At 39.4% G+C, this 18,682-nt stretch overlaps 1 protein-coding gene and 1 pseudogene across 1 annotated transcript; both read left to right on the plus strand.

The window, feature by feature from the left end:
• Window positions 1-356: 356 nt before the first annotated feature.
• On the plus strand, window positions 357-13,690 carry LOC130834019 (taste receptor type 2 member 31-like). The gene is made up of 2 exons (XM_057704126.1): window positions 357-417; window positions 12,753-13,690. The coding sequence occupies exons 1-2, from the start codon at window positions 357-359 to the stop codon at window positions 13,688-13,690; spliced, it is 999 nt and encodes a 332-aa protein (XP_057560109.1).
• Window positions 13,691-17,361: 3,671 nt separating this feature from the next.
• On the plus strand, window positions 17,362-18,297 carry LOC130834020 (taste receptor type 2 member 42-like; annotated as a pseudogene).
• Window positions 18,298-18,682: the final 385 nt, after the last annotated feature.

Consider the following 18,682-nt stretch of genomic DNA (forward strand, 5'->3'; position numbering starts at 1 on the left):
TCTACTCAGATATTCCAAAGACATAGGGTCTACCTAGCTGATCACCGGGATTTAGTCTGCAGCTTGTATATCCAATGGAAAGATTTTAGAACCTCTTCCTTAGTCCCCCTGTCCCTGACATTCAGCTTTGGTTTTGTCCCTGCTTCTGTGTGTGGTCCAGCTGCTGGAGTCTGGTCCTAAGGCTGCCTTGGATCTCATGGGTCTGCCTCAGTGAGGGTTTCCTTTATTGTTCATCTGCAGATGCCAGTGTGTGGGGAAAGAGAGGCTTTGATAGTGGCTCCTCTCCCTGTGTGTGACTCAATGGTAGTACCCTGCCTGGATCACAGGAGCCCTATGGTGATGCAGAATGTGCCGGGATGCCGGCAGCCACAGGTATAGGAAATCTGGCCTTAGTGTGGTTCTTTACTGGTGCCCAATGTAAGGCATCTCAGGACTGTCCTCAGGGGATTTTTGTATTACTCTGTGACTGGCAGAGCTTCTTTTATTGTTCATCTATAGGCACCAGTGTGTGGGGAGAGAGCGAGTATAACAGTCGCTCCTTCCCCTGCATGTAAGTCTGCAGTAGTGCCCTGCCTGGGTTGTGGGAGCCCTGGCAAAGGCAGCAGTGCCAATTGCACAGGGAAGCTGGTGGCCTTGGGCATAAGAAGAATGTCTCTAGAAATGGCCCGCTCTGCCAACTTCTTCTGGCTCTCAGCAGCAGGCACACCAGGCCAGCCCCTGAGGGGGCTTTTTCTATCCCTTGTCAACCGGTGCTCAACAGCCCGGCCCAGAGGGGGCCGCCCTTTGTTCATTGCAGGCAACAAGAGAGAGTCTCCTCTCTCCTGCTTGTGACTCAGCAGTAGCACCCTGCTACTATGGCAGCCTAGTTTTCCACAGTAGGCATTCCCTGCTGAGGATTTCTTCACTCCTGTCCCCTCAGTCTGTCTTCCCACAGCCAACAATGGTTCTCACCCTGGGCCAGTTTTGCATTACCCACGTTCCAGCTCCCAGACCCCCTGTACTGCTGTGAACCCACATCTCAGTCCAGGACACGCAGGGCCATAGTCATGGACCCTCTGTGTGTTTCTCACTCTTTCCTGTCTGCCATAGATCAGCTGCTTCACCCTCTTTGGACAGTCCCAAATGCCTCCCTTCTGACCCAATCAAATTCCCTGTTGGAGAAGGGGTTTCCACATCAGATAAGGGGGCTTTCCCCAAATTTGGTAATCTCTCCTCCATTTCAGCTCCCCCCACCCCCCCTTTTTTTTCTCCTCCTCTTTCTCCTTTTTTCCCCCCACCCAGGTATGCCAGGATCTTTGTAGTCCTTTCTGGTGTCCAAGGTCTTCTGCTAGTATTCAGCCAGTTTTCTGTAGGAATTATTGCATCTTTTGTTGTATTCCTGATGCATCTGTGGAGAGAGATGCACTCCATGTCCTTCTACTTTGCCACCATCTTTCCTCCTCTCACCACCAAATCTTATAAAAAATAAAACATATTTCACACGAAGAGTCAGGGAAAAACATATGACTATTTCAAATCAAAATTATTTAATGTATAGCATGGTCTGATCTGTTGAAGCAGTCATTTTGCATTGTATAAGTCTGGTTTCTTATAGAAAAATGCTCCTGAACTAGCAATTTTTGGTGAAAAGACTTTAATATGTTTTAAAGTACTGTAGGAGCAGGCAAGCTTCTTCTTCCTTCTAGTGGCTTCCCTGGGACCCTGCCAGAGTGGAGAGTTGGATAAGGGGCCCCCGAAGCCTAGGGTGGATGAAAGACGAAAAGGTCTGGAAGTGAGGACTGTCCTGAGTCTTTCTTGACAAGGGGGCTGACCCAGCAGACACTGAGGCACTTGTAGGCGAAGGCTGGAGGCCCTTACTCCCTTCGGAGGTGTGAGGGCTGTGTTCTGGGAGGACAAGTAGGCTGGGAATGCGAAGGGCTGTTGGGGAGGAGCTGCCGGCTCTGTCAGTTTCTGAGGCAAGGCTCCTGGGCTGGGACTGAGGGGGAATAACTGGGGGAGAAATAATGGTCTAAATTCATCTCTATGAATGTGGGTATCTAATGAAGTTCCCACTTCATTTGTTGGAAAAATAAAAGCCCATTTCACCCTTGATTGCCTTGATACCTTTTAAAAAAATCACTTTTTATTCAAGTACAGTTTTTTTACAAGGTTGTGTTAGTTTCTGCTGTACAGCAAAGTGAATCAATTATATGTATACATATATCACCCTTTTTTTGGATTTTCTTTCTATTTAGGTCACCACAGATCACTCAGTAGAGTTCTCTGTGGTATGCAGTAGATTCTCATTAGTTATCTATGTTATATACATAGTACTGTATATATGTCAATCCCAATCTCCCAGTTCAACCCACATCACTTCCCCACTTGGTATCCGTAAGTTTTTCTCTACATCTGTGTCTATATTTCTGCTTTGCCAATAAGTTCATCTGTAGTATTCTTCTAGATTCCACATATGAGTGATAGTATACAATATTTATTTTTCTCTTTCTGACTTACTTAACTCTGTTTGACAATCTCTATGTCAGTCCACCTCTCTGAAAATGGCACAGTTTCATTCCTTTTTATGGCTGAGTAATTTTCTATTGTGTATATGTACCACATCTTCTTTATCCATTCATCTGTTGGTGGACATTTAGGTTGCTTCCATGTCCTGGTTATTATAAATAGTACTGCAATGAATGTTGGGGTGCATGTATCTTTTTGAATTATGGTTTTCTCCAGGTACATGCCCAGGAGCGGGATTGCTGGGTCATATGGTAGTTCTATTTTTAGTTTTTTAAGGAACCTTCATACTGTTTTCCACAGTGACTGTACATTCCCACCAATAGTGTAGGAGGCTTCCCTTTTCTCCACACCCTCTCCAGCATCTATTGTTTTTAGATTTTTTGATGATGGCCGTTCTGACTGGTGTGGGGTGATACCTCATTGTAATTTTGATTTGCATTTCTCTAATAATTAGTGATGTTGAGCATCTTTTCATGTGTTTTTTGGCCATCTGTATGTCTTCTTCAGGGAAATGTCTGTTTAGGTGTTCCACTCATTTTTTTATTTGTTTTTGTTGTTGTTGTTGTTGATATTGAGCTGCATGAGCTGTTTGTATATTTTGGAGATTAATCCCTTGCACGTTGCTTCATTTGCAAATATTTTCTCCCATTCTGAGGGTTGTCTTTGTTGTCTTTTCATGTTGTTTTTTTCCCTCAAGATTGCCTTGGCTGTTTGGGGTCTTTTATGTCTCCATACAAATTTTAAGATTTTTTTGTTCTAGTTCTGTAAAAAGTGCCACTGGTAATTTGATAGGGATTGCATTGAATCTGTAGATTGCTTTGGGTAGTATAGTCATTTTCACAATGTTGATTCTTCCAATCCAAGAACATGGTATATCTCTCCATCTGTTTGTGTCATCTTTGATTTCTTTCATCAGTATCTTATAGTTTTCTGAGTATAGGTCTTTTACCACCTTAGTTAGGTTTATTACTAGGTATTTTATTCTTTTTGCTGCAATGGTGAATGGGATTATTTCCTTAATTTCTCTTTCTGATCTTTTATTGTTAGTGTATAGGAATGCAAGAGATTTCTGTGTGTTAATTTTGTATCCCACAACTTTACCAAATTCATCGATTATCTCAACTAGTTTTCTGGTGGCATCTTTAGGATTTCCTAAGTATAGTATCATGTCATCTGCAAACAGTGACAGTTTTACATCTTCTTTTCCAGTTTGGATTCCTTTTATTTCTTCTTCTTCTCTGATTGCTATGGCAAGGACTTCCAAAAGTATGTTGAATAGTAGTGGCAAGAGTGGACATCCTAGTCTTATTCCTGATCTTAGAGGGAATGCTTTCAGTTTCTCACCAGGAGAATGATGTTTGCTGTGGGTTTGTCTTATATGGCCTTTATTATGTTGAGGTAGGTTCCCTCTATGCCCACTTTCTGGAGAGTTTTTATCATAAATGGGTGTTGAATTTTGTCAAAAGTTTTTTCTGCATCTATTGAGATAATCATATAGTTTTGTTAATATGGTGTATCACATTGATTGATTTGCGTATATTGAAGAATCCTTGCATCCCTGGCATAAATCCCACTTGAGCATGGTGTATGATCCTTTTAATGTGTTGTTGGATTCTGTTTGCTAGTATTTTGTTGGAGATTTTTGCCTCTAAATTCATCAGTAATATTGGTCTGATATTTCATTTTTTTGTAGTCTTTGTCTGGTTTTGGTATCAGGGTGATGATGGCCTTGTAGAGTAACTTTGGGAGTGTTCCTTCCTCTGCAATTTTTGGAAGAGTTTGAGAAGGATCGGTGTTAGCGCTTCTCTAAATATTTGATAGAATTCACCTGTGAAGCCATCTGGTCCTGGACTTTTATTGGAAGTTTTTTTTTAAGCTCTTTATTGGAATATAATTGCTTTATACTTTTGTACCAGCTTTTGAGGTACACCAAAGTGAATCAGCTGTATTTATACATATATCCCCATATCCCCTCCCCTCCACGACTCCCTCCCACCCTCCCTGTCCTGGCCCTCTAAGGCATCACCTGTCATCGAGTTGATCTCCCTTTGTTAAGATTTTTAATCACAGTTTCAATTTCATTACTTGTAATTGGTCTGTTCATATTTTCTATTTCTTCTTGATTCAGTCTTGGAGGGTTATATCTTTCTAAAAATTTGTCCTTTACTTCCAGGTTGTCCATTTTATTGGCGTATAGTTGCTTGTAGTAGTCTCTTATGATGCTTTTTATTTCTGTGGTGTCCATTGTAACTTCTCCTGTTTCATTTCTATTTTATTGGTTTGAGTCCTCTCCCTCTTTTTCTTGATGATTCTGGCCAATATCTATCTTCATTTTCTCAAAGGACTAAATTTTTGTTTCACTGATCTTTGCTGTTGTGTTCTCCATTTCTCTTTCATTTGTTTCTGCTTTGATCTTTATGATTTCTTCTCTTTTACTAACTTTAGGTTCTGTTTGTTCTTTGTTCTCTAGTTGCTTTAGTTGTAAGGATAGGTTGTTTATTTGAGATTTTTCTTGTTTCTTGAGGTAGTATTGTATTGTTGTAAACTCCCCTCTGAGAACTGCTTTTGCTGCATCGCATAGGTTTTGGGTCATTGTGTTTTCATTGTCATTTGTTCCTTGGTATTTTTTGATTTCCTCCTTGATTTCTTCAGTGATCCATTGGTTATTTAGTAGCATATTATTTAGTCTCCATGTGTTTGTGTGTTTTACAGTTTTTTTCCTGTAATTGATTTCTAATCTCACACTGTTGGTTTGGAAAAGATGCTTGATATGATTTTAATTTTCTTAAATTTACCAAGGCTTGATTTGTGACCTAGGATGTGATCTATCCTGGAGAATGTTCCATGTGCACTGAGGAAAGTGTTTTCTGCTGCTTTTGGATGGAATGTCTTATAAATATCAGTTAAGTTTATCTGGCCTAATGTCATTTAAGGCTTGTGTTTCCTTATTAATTTTCTGTCTGGATTATCTGTCCATTGGTATAAGTGGGGTGTTAAAGTCCCCCCCCCCCATTATAGTGTTACTGTCAATTTTCCCTTTTATGGCTGTTAGCATTTGCCTTATGTATTGAGGTGCACCTATGTTAGGTGCATAAATATTTACAATTGTTATATCGCCTTCTTGGATTAATCCCTTGATCACTGTGTAGTGTCCTTCTTTGTCTCTTGTAGCAGTCTTTATATTTTAAAGTCTTTTTTGTCTTAGATGAGTATTCCTACTCTGTATTTCTTTGTATTTCCATTTCCATGTCACATCTTTTCCCATCCCCTCACTTTCAGACTGTATGTGTCCCTAGGTCTGAAGTGGGTCTCTTGTAGACAGCATATACATGGGTCTTGTTTTTATATCCATTCAGCCAATCTGTGTCTTTGGTTGGAGCATTTAATCCGGGGGTTCCCAACTGGTCCATGGCCTGCTAGGAACCAGGCCTCACTGCAGGAGGTGAGCGGTGGGTGAGCGAGTGAAGCTTCATCTGTATTTACAGCCATTCCCCATCACTCACGTTACCACCTGGGCTCCACTTCCTGTCAGATCAGTGGCAGCATTAGATTCTCATAGGAGTGCTAACCCTGTGAACTGTGTATGTGAGGGATCTAGGTTGTGCACTCCTTATGAAAATCTAATGCCTGATGATCTGATGTGGGGCTGAGGTGGTGATGCTAGAACTTGGGAGTGGCTGCAATACAGATTATCATTAGCAGAGACATTTGACTGCACAGAGAACAAAATAAATCAAGTATTTGCAGATTCATACCAAAACCCTGTCAGTGAGTGGCAAGTGAAAATTAAGCTGTATCTTGTGGCAGGCTTTATAGTGGCAAATGAGTTGCTGTACTTCAACTGTATAGCTGCATCTGGTGGCAGAAGCAATTATTGAAGGCCACTACTTCATCAAATGTGTCTTCACTGAGAGCATCATTCTTAGTTGGCTAACTGCATTGCTAAAGCTAAGAAGCCTTTTACTATCAGTAAAGAGTTGATCCTGCCTGCTGCTAAGGACATTTGTCGTGAACTTCTAGGAAAGCCTGCAATTCAAAAGCCAGCACATGTTCCTCCTTTGGCTAGTGCCATAGCTAGATGAATTGATGAAATAGCAGAGGATATTGAGGCACAATTGTTAGAGAGGATTAATGAATCACCGTGGCATGCAGTCCAGGTTGATGAGTCTACTGATGTTGGCAACAAATATTGCTTGTTTTTGTGTAATATATTTTTCAGGAGGATGTGCATGAGGATATGTTATGTGCACTTTTGTTGCCAACCAACAACCACAGTTGCAGAATTATTCAAGTCCTTGAATGATTACATATTGGGAAAACTGAATTAGTCATTTTGTGTTGGTACATGCACAGAGTGGCTGCCATGACAGGATGGCTTTCTGGTTTCACTACTCAGGTAAAGGAGGTTCCTTCTATATGTGAGTCTATGCACTGTGTCATCCACACAGAAATGCTGGCTGGCCTAAAAATGTCACCCGAACTTAACAGTGTTTTGCAGGATGTGATTAAAATCATCAACCACATTAAAGTACATGCTCTTAACTCATGTCTGTGAGGAGATGGATACAGAACACACACATCTTCTCTTATACACAGAAGTGAGATGTCTTTCTAAAGGTAGATCATTGGCCAGAGTTTTTGAGTTATGGAATTTCTTTCAGAAAAACAATCACCACTGGCAGTACATTTCAGTGGCACAGAATGGGTTGCAAAACTTGCTTACTTGTGTAACGTATTCAACCTGCTCAACAAACTCAATCTGTCACTTCAAGGGAGAATGACAACTGTGTCCAAGTTGGCAGATAAAGTGGCTGCATTCAAAGCCAAACTGGAATTATGGAGGTGATGAGTGAACATTGGGATTCTTGACATGTTTCAAACATTAGCAAAGATTTTGAAAGAGACAGAGCCAGGGCCTTCTTTCTCCCAGGTGGTGCGTGGTCACCTATCTCAGCTTTCAAAAGAGTTTGAGCATAACTTCCCAACCATAAAACACCCCTGAACTGGGAAGGAATGGATATGCAACCCATTTGTGAATAAGCCATGTGAATCAACATTGTCTATGCTAGAAGAGGATCAACTGCTTGAGACTGCAAATGACAGTGTCCTTAAAAGTATGTTTGAGACAACTTCAAATCTCCATACATTCTGGATTAAAGTCAAGGCAGAATATTCTGAGATTGCCACAAAAGCACTGAAAAGCCTGCTTCCATTTCCAACATCCTATCTTCGTGAGCCAGAGTTTTCTGCAGTGACAGCAACCAAAACGAGATTACAGAGTAGACTGGACATAAGCAACACACTTTGGGTGTCACTGCCTCCCATCATTCATGATGGGACCATCTAGTTGCAGGAAAACAAGCTCAGGGCTCCCACCAATTCTGCATTATGGTGAGTTTTATAATTATTTCATTATATATTACAATGTAATAATATAGAAATAAAGTGCACAATAAATGTAATGAGCTTGAATCATCCTGAAAGCATTTTTCTCCCATCCCTGGTCCATGGAAAAATTGTCTTCCACAAAACCAGTCCCTGGTGCCAAAGATCTGGGGACCACTGTTCTAGTGTATTTTTCATTTCAGTTATTGTGTTGTTGATCACTGTTTGTTTGTTCTTATGAAATCTTGGATCATGTTACTATCATTACTCTGAATTCTTTTTCAGGTACATTGCCTATTTCCTCTCCATTTATTTGGTCTTGTGGGTTTTTACCTTGTTCTTCATCTGCAACATATTTCTCTGTCATCTCATTTTGTCTAACCTCCTATGTTTATGGTCTCCTTTCCACAAGCTGCAGGGTTGTAGTTCTTGCTTCTTGTGTCTGCCCCCTGGTGAGTGAGGTTGGTTAAGGGGTTGTGTAGGCTTTCTGGTGGGAAGGACTAGTGCCTGTGCTCTGATGGGTGGAGCTGAGTCTTGTCCCTCTGATGGGCAAGGCTGTATCAGAGGGTATGTTCTGGGGTGTCTATGAGCATAGTATGACTTTAGGCAGCATGTCTGCTTATCAGTGGATCTGTGTTTCTGTCTTGCTGGTTGTTTGGCCTGCACTGGAGCCTGAAGGCAGTTGGGTGGAGCTGGGTCTTGGTGTTGAGATGGGGACCTCCAGGAGAGCTCACGCCAATTAATATTCCCTGGGTCTGGGAATTCTCTGGTGGTCCAGTATCCTGGACTCAGCACTCCCACCCTGGGAGCTTAGGCCCAATCTGTGATCAGGAAACCAAGACCCCGCAAGCCACGTAACACAGCTTTCCAGAAAAAGAGGACAAGAAAAGAAACAAACAGAACCCAAGACAAATGATACAAACAAAACCAAACAAACAAAAACAAACAGCAAAACAAAGAAAAAAAAAAAAACCAAAGACAAAAAACAAGAAAACAACTAAACAAACAACCCCAAAACCAAAAACAAACAATAAAAACAAAACTAACAAAAACAAAGAAAAACAGAAAGCAAACTAAAAAAGGCAAAGAAAACAAAAAACCAAACACACAAAACAAAGAAAAAAACACCAGAAAGAAAAACTCAGATAAAAGAACAAACGCAAAAAACAAAAGACAAAAAAGAAACCCCAAAAAACCTGAAAAAGTAAAATAAGAATAGAGAAAATTTAAATATATTAAAAAATTTAAAAAAAAATAATAAATAAGATATAAAAAAATAAAACAACAACAGAATGAAATAAAACATAAGTGAACAAAGGAACAAACAAAAAAATTTTCCTGGGGCTTCTGCTATCAGTGTCCTTGTCCTCACAGTGAGCCACAGCCAACCTCTGCCTCTAGGTAGGCAACCAAGACCTCTAGGTAGGTCTCTGGACCCGCTGTGGGCATTGTGATAGCAGCTCAGACTCTGACCTGGCCCAACTCCCACGTGTACTTTCCCCTAAAGTCCACATCTGCTAAAGTTAGACCAGTCAGTTGTGGAAGCTCTCATTGTCCATTCAGATATTCCACAGATGCAGGGTTTACCAAGCCAATCACAGGGGTTTAATCCATGGCTTGTGCAGCTGCATGGAGAGATTTCTGTTCCTCTTCCTTAGTCACATAGCCCCTGGGGCTCAGCTTTGGTTTTGGTTCCACCACTGCATGTGGGCCATCCTCAGGTATTGATTCCCTGCCCAGGTGAGATTGGGTGAAAGCTAACAGACTGGGTGGCATGCTTGCTTGCTTGGACAGGTAAGGGATAGGGTAGCCAAAACTGGGGTGCATGTACTTTCTCCAGTGGGATCCCCCTCTAGTGCATGCAGCAACAGAGACTGACAGGAATCTGTGACAGACTGGGGTGCACTTGCTTTGGTGGAAGTCCTTCCCAATGCCCACAGAGGCAGGGGCTGGTGAGTGGCAAGAGAGTCTTCGATGGCAGCCCCAACCCTTGTGCACCACTCAACAATGGTGCCTCACTTACAAGGCAGATGGCGCTTCCTCCAGGAGCATTCCTGGCCATGGAGCTCCCCACTCCTGTCTCCTCAGGTTACCTCCACATAGCTGAGCTCCTCACTCCCATCAGGCCATCTTCATACAGACAACAACAGTCCTCTCCCTGGGTCTACTCTCCTAACCCCATGCTTTAGTACCCATCCCCCACCAGCATTGGTGGATCCTGTCAGACTAGGGTGCCCAGGACTGATTCCCAAGGAGGTTTTGGTACAGGTGGTGCTCAGGCCCCTGGAGCCCATATGGATGGAGAAGGCCTTGCCTTGAGGGGCTGGAGAGTCTGCTCAGATGGGTACTCCTCCCAGGGCCCTCAGAGGCAGGAGGCAGTGAGTGGAGAAGGAGGTTGCAATGGCAGCCCTGCCCCTTGTGTGCCGCTAAACAATGGCGCCTTTCTTCTATGGTGGCCCAGGTTTCTTCCATAAACTTTCCTGGTTGTGGAGGTCCTTACTCCCATCCATTCAGACTGTCTCTTCACAGCCAGCAGGTGTCCCCTCATCAGGTCTGCTCTCCAAACCTACTTTCCAAGACCAAGCCCCACTGTGCACCAGGAGACACACAACTTAGGCTGGGATGCACAGAGCTGCAGCATGGACCATGCTCACAGATCTTACTCTGTCTTGCCTTCCACAAACCAGTTGCTGCATTCCCCTCTGGTCCCCTAAAACTCCCTCTCTGTCCCAGCTGAGTTCCCTGCTGTGAGGGGGCTCCTCTGAGTACAGGAACCTTTAGCTACCCTCAGGGGGTGCTGGTCCCTTCCTGTTTCCTCTTTTCTTTTTTTCTTTCTTTTGCTTACTCAGTTGTGGGGGATTTTTCTTGTCCTTCTAGGTGTCTGAGGTCTTCCACTGGTGTTCAGCAGGTGCATTGTGAGAATTGTTCTGTTTGTAGGTGTATTCTTAATGTACTTGTGAGGAGATATGAATTCCATGTGCTCCTATTCTGCCATCTTGACTCATCCCCCCCCCCCCCCGATATCTTTTTTGAAATCAATTGACCATGAACGTAAATGTTAATCTGGATTGTCAGTTGTGCTTCACTGTTATAAATGTCTGTCTTCATGAGAGTAGTACATTATTTTCATTAATAAGGTTTAGTAGTGAGCTTTGATACCAGGAAAAGCAATCCCCCAAATTTGTTCTTTTTTAAAAAGATTATTTTGGCTCTTCTGGGATCTTTGCATTTCCATATACATTTTAAGATTAGTTTTACCCTTTCTGCAAAGAGAGTCTTGTGGGATTTGATAGGGTTGGTCCTGAATATGTAGATCATCTCTTTACCTGGAAAGACTCTCCTCATTCCAGATTTTAGTTCAGTTGCCCTCCTTCCTTACACAGCTCTCTGATGAATTTAAAATAAAATTTCAGCAATTTATTCCCCTTATCCTGGTTGTTTTAGGAGGAAATCTTGACTTTTTTTTTCAACTTGCTATGTTCGACTCATAAGTAGAAGTTCTAGCAGGTTAACTTTGAAGTATCAAATAACACAGGAACAAATGAATAAGTGACAATCTCTGTGCCTGCTCTATACCAGGCAGCAAAATTGAAGGCAGTTTACACAAATAATGTACTAAATCCTCACAAAGACCACTGGAAGAGGATATCACTGTTACCTGCATTTTACTGATGATTATACTGAAGCGGACAGTAGTTTTAAAACAGAGGTCTATTAAGCAGGGAATCTGGGTTTTCCATCCTGGCAGTCCGACTCCAAGATCCTCTCATTTGAAACACATACTGTAAAAGTTGAAACAATAAAATCCAAAGATGCTGCCTGATTTTAACATCTGTTCATCTTTAAAAAGTTCCAATAGTCAAATATGAATTAAATGGAGAAAAATAAAACTGAATATTCATACATAGAAAAGTTTAGAATGTGTAATGGAAAACATATGTTCTTTTGAAGTGCCCAAGAAATATTGACAAATTTTTGAATATTTTAATTAAATATCAATATTTAAATATTAAACAGATTTAAAAGAGAAACTTTATGAAAGACCTAAGCATGTGAGTTATTTTTGATAGCTATTAATAATGGGATGAAAAGCCTGCTGGGAGAAAGTAATTTAAACATAGAGGACCTCAATGAGACTCAGTTCTGTTTTGGAAATTACAAGACAGTAATTCCATCCATGAGATGGATGTGTGTTTGTGTGAGCTTGTGTGTGTGTGTATGAGCTTGTAAACAATAAAGTTTTACATAAGTATTAGTTATTAACAACCAGCTTTTATGATGTATTGGCTTTCCTGGGGTCCCCAAGAAAATCTTAGACCCTTTTAGTAACAAATCTTGAATTCTTTCTTCATAAATCTGGCATTAGAAAAAAAACTCATAGAGATGATGACCCTCATTATGACCATGTCCCATATAATAGTTTAGGCTTTCACTGTATGTTCTATGTGTTGGGTGGGTTTTAAAGTTTTACTCACTAATAACTAAAGTTGTTAAACACAAGTTATGGAGAGGGAAAAGTTGCAAAACAATACACCCTCATTTGCATGCTGGCAAATGAGAATTCATCTTTCACTTCAACATCAGTTATGAAGTAATTCATCCCACAGCAAGGACACAGAGTGTACAAATAGGGTCAATTTGAGCTATTAGGGAATAACAATGTATCATCAAGACAGCATTGCAGTCTTTCATTATTATTTCCTGGTGCTTTCCTATTTGACATTGGTCACAGAATTTTAAGGAAACAAGAACTTCAGGGCACATCCAGAAATCAGCTTCACAAAGAATTTAAGGTCAGAATATTGAAGGAATCACAACATTATATCACAATATTGAAGGATTATCACAACAGCGATAATCAGACTTTGCTTTTTTTCTGTACATAATAACTTTACTATTGAGCATTTTTTCCATCCTAGTAATGACACAATTTGTTCTGGGAAATTTTGCCAGTGGTTTCATAGCACTGGTGAACTGCATTGACTGGGTGAAGAGACAAAAGATCTCCTCAGTTGATGGGATTCTCACTGCTCTGGCAGTCTCCAGAATTGGTTTGCTCTGGGTAATGTTACTAAATTGGTATGCAATTGTGTTTAATCCAGCTTTATATAATTTAAAGGGAAGAATTTTTGCTTATGTTGCCTGGACAGTAAGCAACCATTGTAGCACCTGGCTTGCTACCAGCCTCAGCATGTTTTATGTGTTCAAAATAGCCCATTTCTCCAGCCGAATTTTTCTTCACCTGAAATGGAGAGTTGAAAGTGTAGTTCACATGATACTGCTAGGGGCTTCATTCTTTTTGGTTTTTCATGTTACAGTGGTAAGCATAAATGAAACACTCCAGAGAAATGTATACGAAGGAAACATCACTCAAAAGACCAAACTGAGGGACATTTTACAGCTTTCACATGTGACTCTCTTCACAGTAGCAGACCTCATACCGTTTTCTATGTCCCTGACGTCTTTTCTGCTGCTAATCTTTTCTCTGTTGAGACATCTCGGGAAGATGCAGCTCAATGACAAAGGATCCCAAGATCCCAGTACCAAGGTCCATACAAAAGCCATGCAAACTGTGATCTCTTTTCTCTTGCTATTTGCCATTTACTTCCTGACTCTAATCATATCAGTTTGGAGTTCTAACAAGCTGCGTAAGGAACCCTTCCTCTTGCTTTTCCTGGCTGTTGAAATCACTTATCCTTCAGTGCACTCGTTTATCCTAATTTGGGGAAACAGGAAGTTAGCACAGGCCTTTCTGTTGTTTCTGTGGCAGCTGGGGTGCTGGCTGAAAGATAGGAAATAGGTGGGGATCGTGTGTCTTCTAGCAAAAAATGAACAGATGGGGTCTGTAACGTTTTATACTTTCTACTGCTTTTTGAAATGTGTATATAATTGAGCAACTTCCAAAGGTTTACCTAGAAAAGTCTTTTACCTAATCTTGTCACAAAAAGTATATGTGTGTGTTTATGAAAGATGTAAGAAAGATGATAAGATTACCTTACCATTAACCAATATTTTTCTGATAAGCAATCTAATTTTACAAACTATTGTGTAATTTATCAGGATTATGAAGCAATGTGTTTTTCACATATATCCAATCATTTGGATTGTAAGGCTATTCAATTCTAAATCACATATTGAGAATGTATGTTTGGGATTGATATTATTCCAATGATGAATTCTTACTTTGTAGTTAATAGAAAATAATTAGAAATGTTGTTAGGAAAGGAGGACCATCTTAAATTCAGAAGTAACAAACAGATTTTGAATATAATATATATGTGTACAATCAACCATACTGAAGAATATTAGATTTTTACATATAGGGGAAAAGCATAGAATAAAATGAAGTTCTAAAATTGGGATGAAGAAAAAAAAATCATGACGTTTTCAGTGCTGCAATATTTCCACATGCAGTTAAGAGAGTCATTTCTTAAAATTTTTGAATTAAAAAGGCCTTTTTAGAAGGTGAAATCTAATGTCAAATTACTCAGGTTCTCTTTTGGGCCTCTGAAGTGCCAATCATTTCCTCCATTTTGCTACCTAAAAATTTCTTTTAAACTTCAGACAAGAAGACTCAGATCTTCCCTTCCTTAAAAATACATTCACTATAAGAATAGTAAAAAATTATGATGCATAACTCAATGACTTTTCTGCATTTATTAAAATTGTATGTATGATTATGTAATGGTTACAGAAAATGTCTTCAATATGTGTCTTATTACAGTCTTATGGCAAATGAAGAAATAGAAAGTGTGTTGACATAGTATCAAAAGCAAGTTTCACTACAGGAAAGAAATGTATAACTTTGTTCAAAAACTCAACTTACATGTCTATATTCTTGGTGTTATGAAATTGTAACAACATTATCTAAACCTTAAGATAAATCATTTCCACATCTGATTTATTCATTGTTTTTAATCATCTGTCTGCCCCAACAGAATATAAGCTCAACAATGTGGAGATCATATTTATCCTGTTTCCTGCTGACTACCCAGGACATAAAAGTCAGCCTATAGAAGAGTTCATCCAAATGATATTCTAATGACTAATTGGATTAAAAACCCCATGAAGGCTGGAAACCAATTAAAATGAAACTCATCACAAAGTCTGCAGGTCACCTGGATTTCCTAGCTCTGTTTCCTCACCATTCAAATGCTTCTATACAAATCTACACAGTCTCAATTCCAATTTCTGCATTAGACTGGGGAGACAAACTGCTGTCACAAATTGACTCTAAAGCATAAAGTGAATCAAACACAGCATACATTTAATATTTCCCTTTTAAGAGTTTTGATATATGAGCAGGCTTCTCTAGGCAGTTATCCAGGGAATTAGGCTAATCAAAAGTTTGCCATCTTTAATGACCAGCAAACGCATGAAAAGATGCTCAACATCACTAATTATTAGAGAAAGGTAAATCAAAACTACAATGAGGTATCACCTCACACCATCAGAATGGCAGTCATCAGAAAACCTGTAAACAATAAAAGCTGGAGAGGATGAAGAGAAAAGGGAACCCTACTACACTGCTGGTGGGAATGTAAACTGGTACAGCCACTATGGAAAACATTATGGAGGTTCCTTAAAAAACTAAAAATAGAACTACCACATGACCCAGCAATCCCACTCTTGGGCATATACCCAGAGAACACCATGATTCAAAAAGACACATGCACTCCAATGTTCATTGCGGCACTATTTACAACAGCCAGGACATGGAAGCAACCTAAATGCCCATCAACAGAAGAATGGATAAAGATGTGGCACATATATACAATGGAATATTACTCAGCCATGTAAAGGAACAAAATTGTGCCATTTGCAGAGATGTGGATGGACCTAGAGACTGTCATATAGAGTGAAGTAAGTCAGAAAGAGAAAAACAAATATCATGTAATATCGCTTATATGTGGAATCTAGAAAAATGGTACAGATGAACTTATTAGCAAAGCAGAAATAGAAGCACAGATGTAGAGAAAAAAGTTATGGATACCAAGGGAGTAGGTGGGGTGGGATGAATTGGGAGATTAGGATTACATATATACACTACTCTGTATAAAATAGATAACTAAGGAGAACCTACTGCGTTGCGTGGGAAGCTCTACTCAGTGCTCTGTGGTAACCTGGATGGCAGGGAAATCTGAAAAAGATGTGATATGTGTATATGTATAACTAATTCACTTTGCTGTACAGCAGAAACTAACATGCATTGTAAAGCAACTATAGCCCAATAAAAATTAATTTAAAAAAAGGAAAAAAGAAGTCTGTTATCTTTAACACATGGCTTTCAAGATTGCTTGGGGTTATCTCCATTCAAAGAAGCTGGGAGAAAAAGGCATAGGGAGGACTGTGCATGGGGAGATTTTTTGGGGACAAGCCTAAAAATAGTGCACATAATTTTCACTTACATGACATTGTTCAGATTTTGATCACATTGCCACAAACATCTGTAAGGGAGGCTGGGAAATGTTATCACTTCATAGCCCAGCAAGCGAAGGAGAATGTGGAATTGAGGACATGCAAGTGGGAGGGCACTTAGTCACACTTCAATTGAAATAGCTACAAATTACTGTAAAACAAAAGAAATTCCTCCATTTAGAAGCACGGTGTAGCTTGTTCATGTCATTTGTATAATATGTATACACCCTTATATCAGTCTTGAGTTTTTTTTCTATTTCTTCATAAATTTCAAAGGATTCAAGTTCACACTACATGTTCATGTCTTCATAAAGAATCATAATTGATTTTGCACTGGAGCGTTTGTAGCCTCCTCATGTATATTGCCAGTCTATCATGCTTACAATTTCTGACTTAGTGACTACAATATTCAGTTCTAATATTTCTAGTTATTTGTCCTAGGACTTGGGTGTGCAATTTGAACTAAAAATAATTTCCTTAAATTATTCCTATAAATCAAATTAAATCAACAAATACTTGATAGATAGAAGGATCTTATTGATGAGTGACAAATAAAAACTGAATTATATAAGTGTTTTTCTAGCAATTCCTATTCAAAATACAAAATATTTGCCTTCACATGAATGGCTCAGGGAAGATGAAAGTGCAAATTAGTAGAAAACAATCTCTCTCCTATTTGCATGTTTACATACCTGGCTTCATTCTTTTAGTCATTAGCACAAATGGGAAACTGCAGCTGATATCAAGTATAAGCGGACATCATTAGTTTTTACTCTGGAAATTATATAGCAACTGACTAAGTCATAAAAAAGCTATATGCGAAGCTTTGTATCTGTTAACAGAACTGTTACATATAGCACTGGAATTACAATATAGATAGAGTAAAATCTTTTTGTGAAGATCTTGCGACTAAATGACATAGCAGAATTTTGGCTGTACTTTCTGGAATTATGATGAAAACACTAAAGAGAGCATCATAAACAGATGTCAGTCTGCAACTGTTTAACTATAAAGTTATCAGTGAAGCACAACATTAGAAATATTTTCATAAAAATGTCAGTTGAAATGAAGGTTTCCTTTCTAATAGTGGCAACAGGAGAACTTGTCTTAGGAGTGCTGGGAAATGGGTTCATTGGACTGGCAAACTGCATCGAGTGGGTCAAGAAGGGGAAGGTCTCATCAGTTGATTTTATCCTTACCTGCTTGGCTGTGGCCAGAATCATTCTACTGTGGGCAACACTACTGGATTCATTTATAGTGGGGTTACCTCCACATCTGTATGCCACTGGCAGACTAGCAAAGGTGACTACTCTTCTGTGGGCACTAATGAATCACTTAACTACCTAGTAGAACTGCCTAAGCACATTCTACTTTCTTAAGATGGCCAATTTCTCCCACTTCTTTTTCATCTGGCGGAAGTGGAAAATGAACAGTGGTTCTTGTGCTTTTCCTGGGCTCTTTCTTCTTATTGTATGTTGACCTCTTAATGTAAGATGCTCCTGGTGAGTTGTGGATGAATAACTATAGAGAACATGAAAGAAACACAAGTTTGCATTTAGATTCAAGCAAAATTTTCTATCTTACAAATTTTATTCTTCTTAGCTTGACCTATGTTATCCCCTTTCTTCTCTCCCTGGCCTCTTTGCTGCTTTTATTTCTTTCCTTGGTGAGACACACCAAGAATTTCCAACTCAACCTGAATGGCTTGGGAGACTCCAGCACAGAGGCCCATAAAAGGGCCATGAAAATGGTGACACCCTTCCTTCTACTCTTTATCATTTACTTTATTTCCACACTAATAGGAACTTGGATCTTCCTTAAGGTACAGTGGTATCAGGCCGTAATGTTTGTCATGGTAATTTCAACTGTCTTTTCCTTGGCCTCTCGTATGTTATAATTTTTGGAAACAGCAAGTCAAGACAGATCTCCTTGAGACTACCTTGGTGTCTTAAATTGTCTCTGAGAAAAGGAAAATCTTTAGTTTCATAGAATTTAAAAGTTCTTTCTGTATTCTATGGGAAACTACCTTAATGGAAGAACTTGTAGGTTCATTTTCAATTTTAACATAACTTTCACTAGGTCCTTTTATGTGTTGTTAAATTGGAGTTGTTTCCCTTATAACCTGCCATGAACTAATTATATTTTCTCAGTGTTTTGACATAATATTGGATAAAAGGAAATATTCCTGCTATGATAACACTTGCTGGTACAAAAAAGTATTTGTGAGTTGAAAAAGAAAGATTAAAAATATATAATGGAATATTAACATATATAATATACAGTGCAATATAAATAAATTTGTATGAAATCACATCATAGAAAGAAAAAAGAGTAATGTAATTTTTTAACCTAAAGATGCATTTGAAATTAGAAT

The sequence above is a fragment of the Hippopotamus amphibius genome, chromosome 12 (assembly GCF_030028045.1).
Source record: "Hippopotamus amphibius kiboko isolate mHipAmp2 chromosome 12, mHipAmp2.hap2, whole genome shotgun sequence".
In the NCBI taxonomy this organism is placed as follows: Eukaryota; Metazoa; Chordata; class Mammalia; order Artiodactyla; family Hippopotamidae; genus Hippopotamus; species Hippopotamus amphibius.

Excerpts from the sequence above, each read along its gene's own strand:
- LOC130834019 (XM_057704126.1), top strand. The coding sequence starts at position 357 with ATGCCGGCAGCCACAGGTATAGGAAATCTGGCCTTAGTGTGGTTCTTT. Across the intron at positions 418-12,752 it reads GTTCTTTACTGGTGCCCAAT|ACTTTGCTTTTTTTCTGTAC; the intron begins GTAAGGCATCTC and ends AGCGATAATCAG.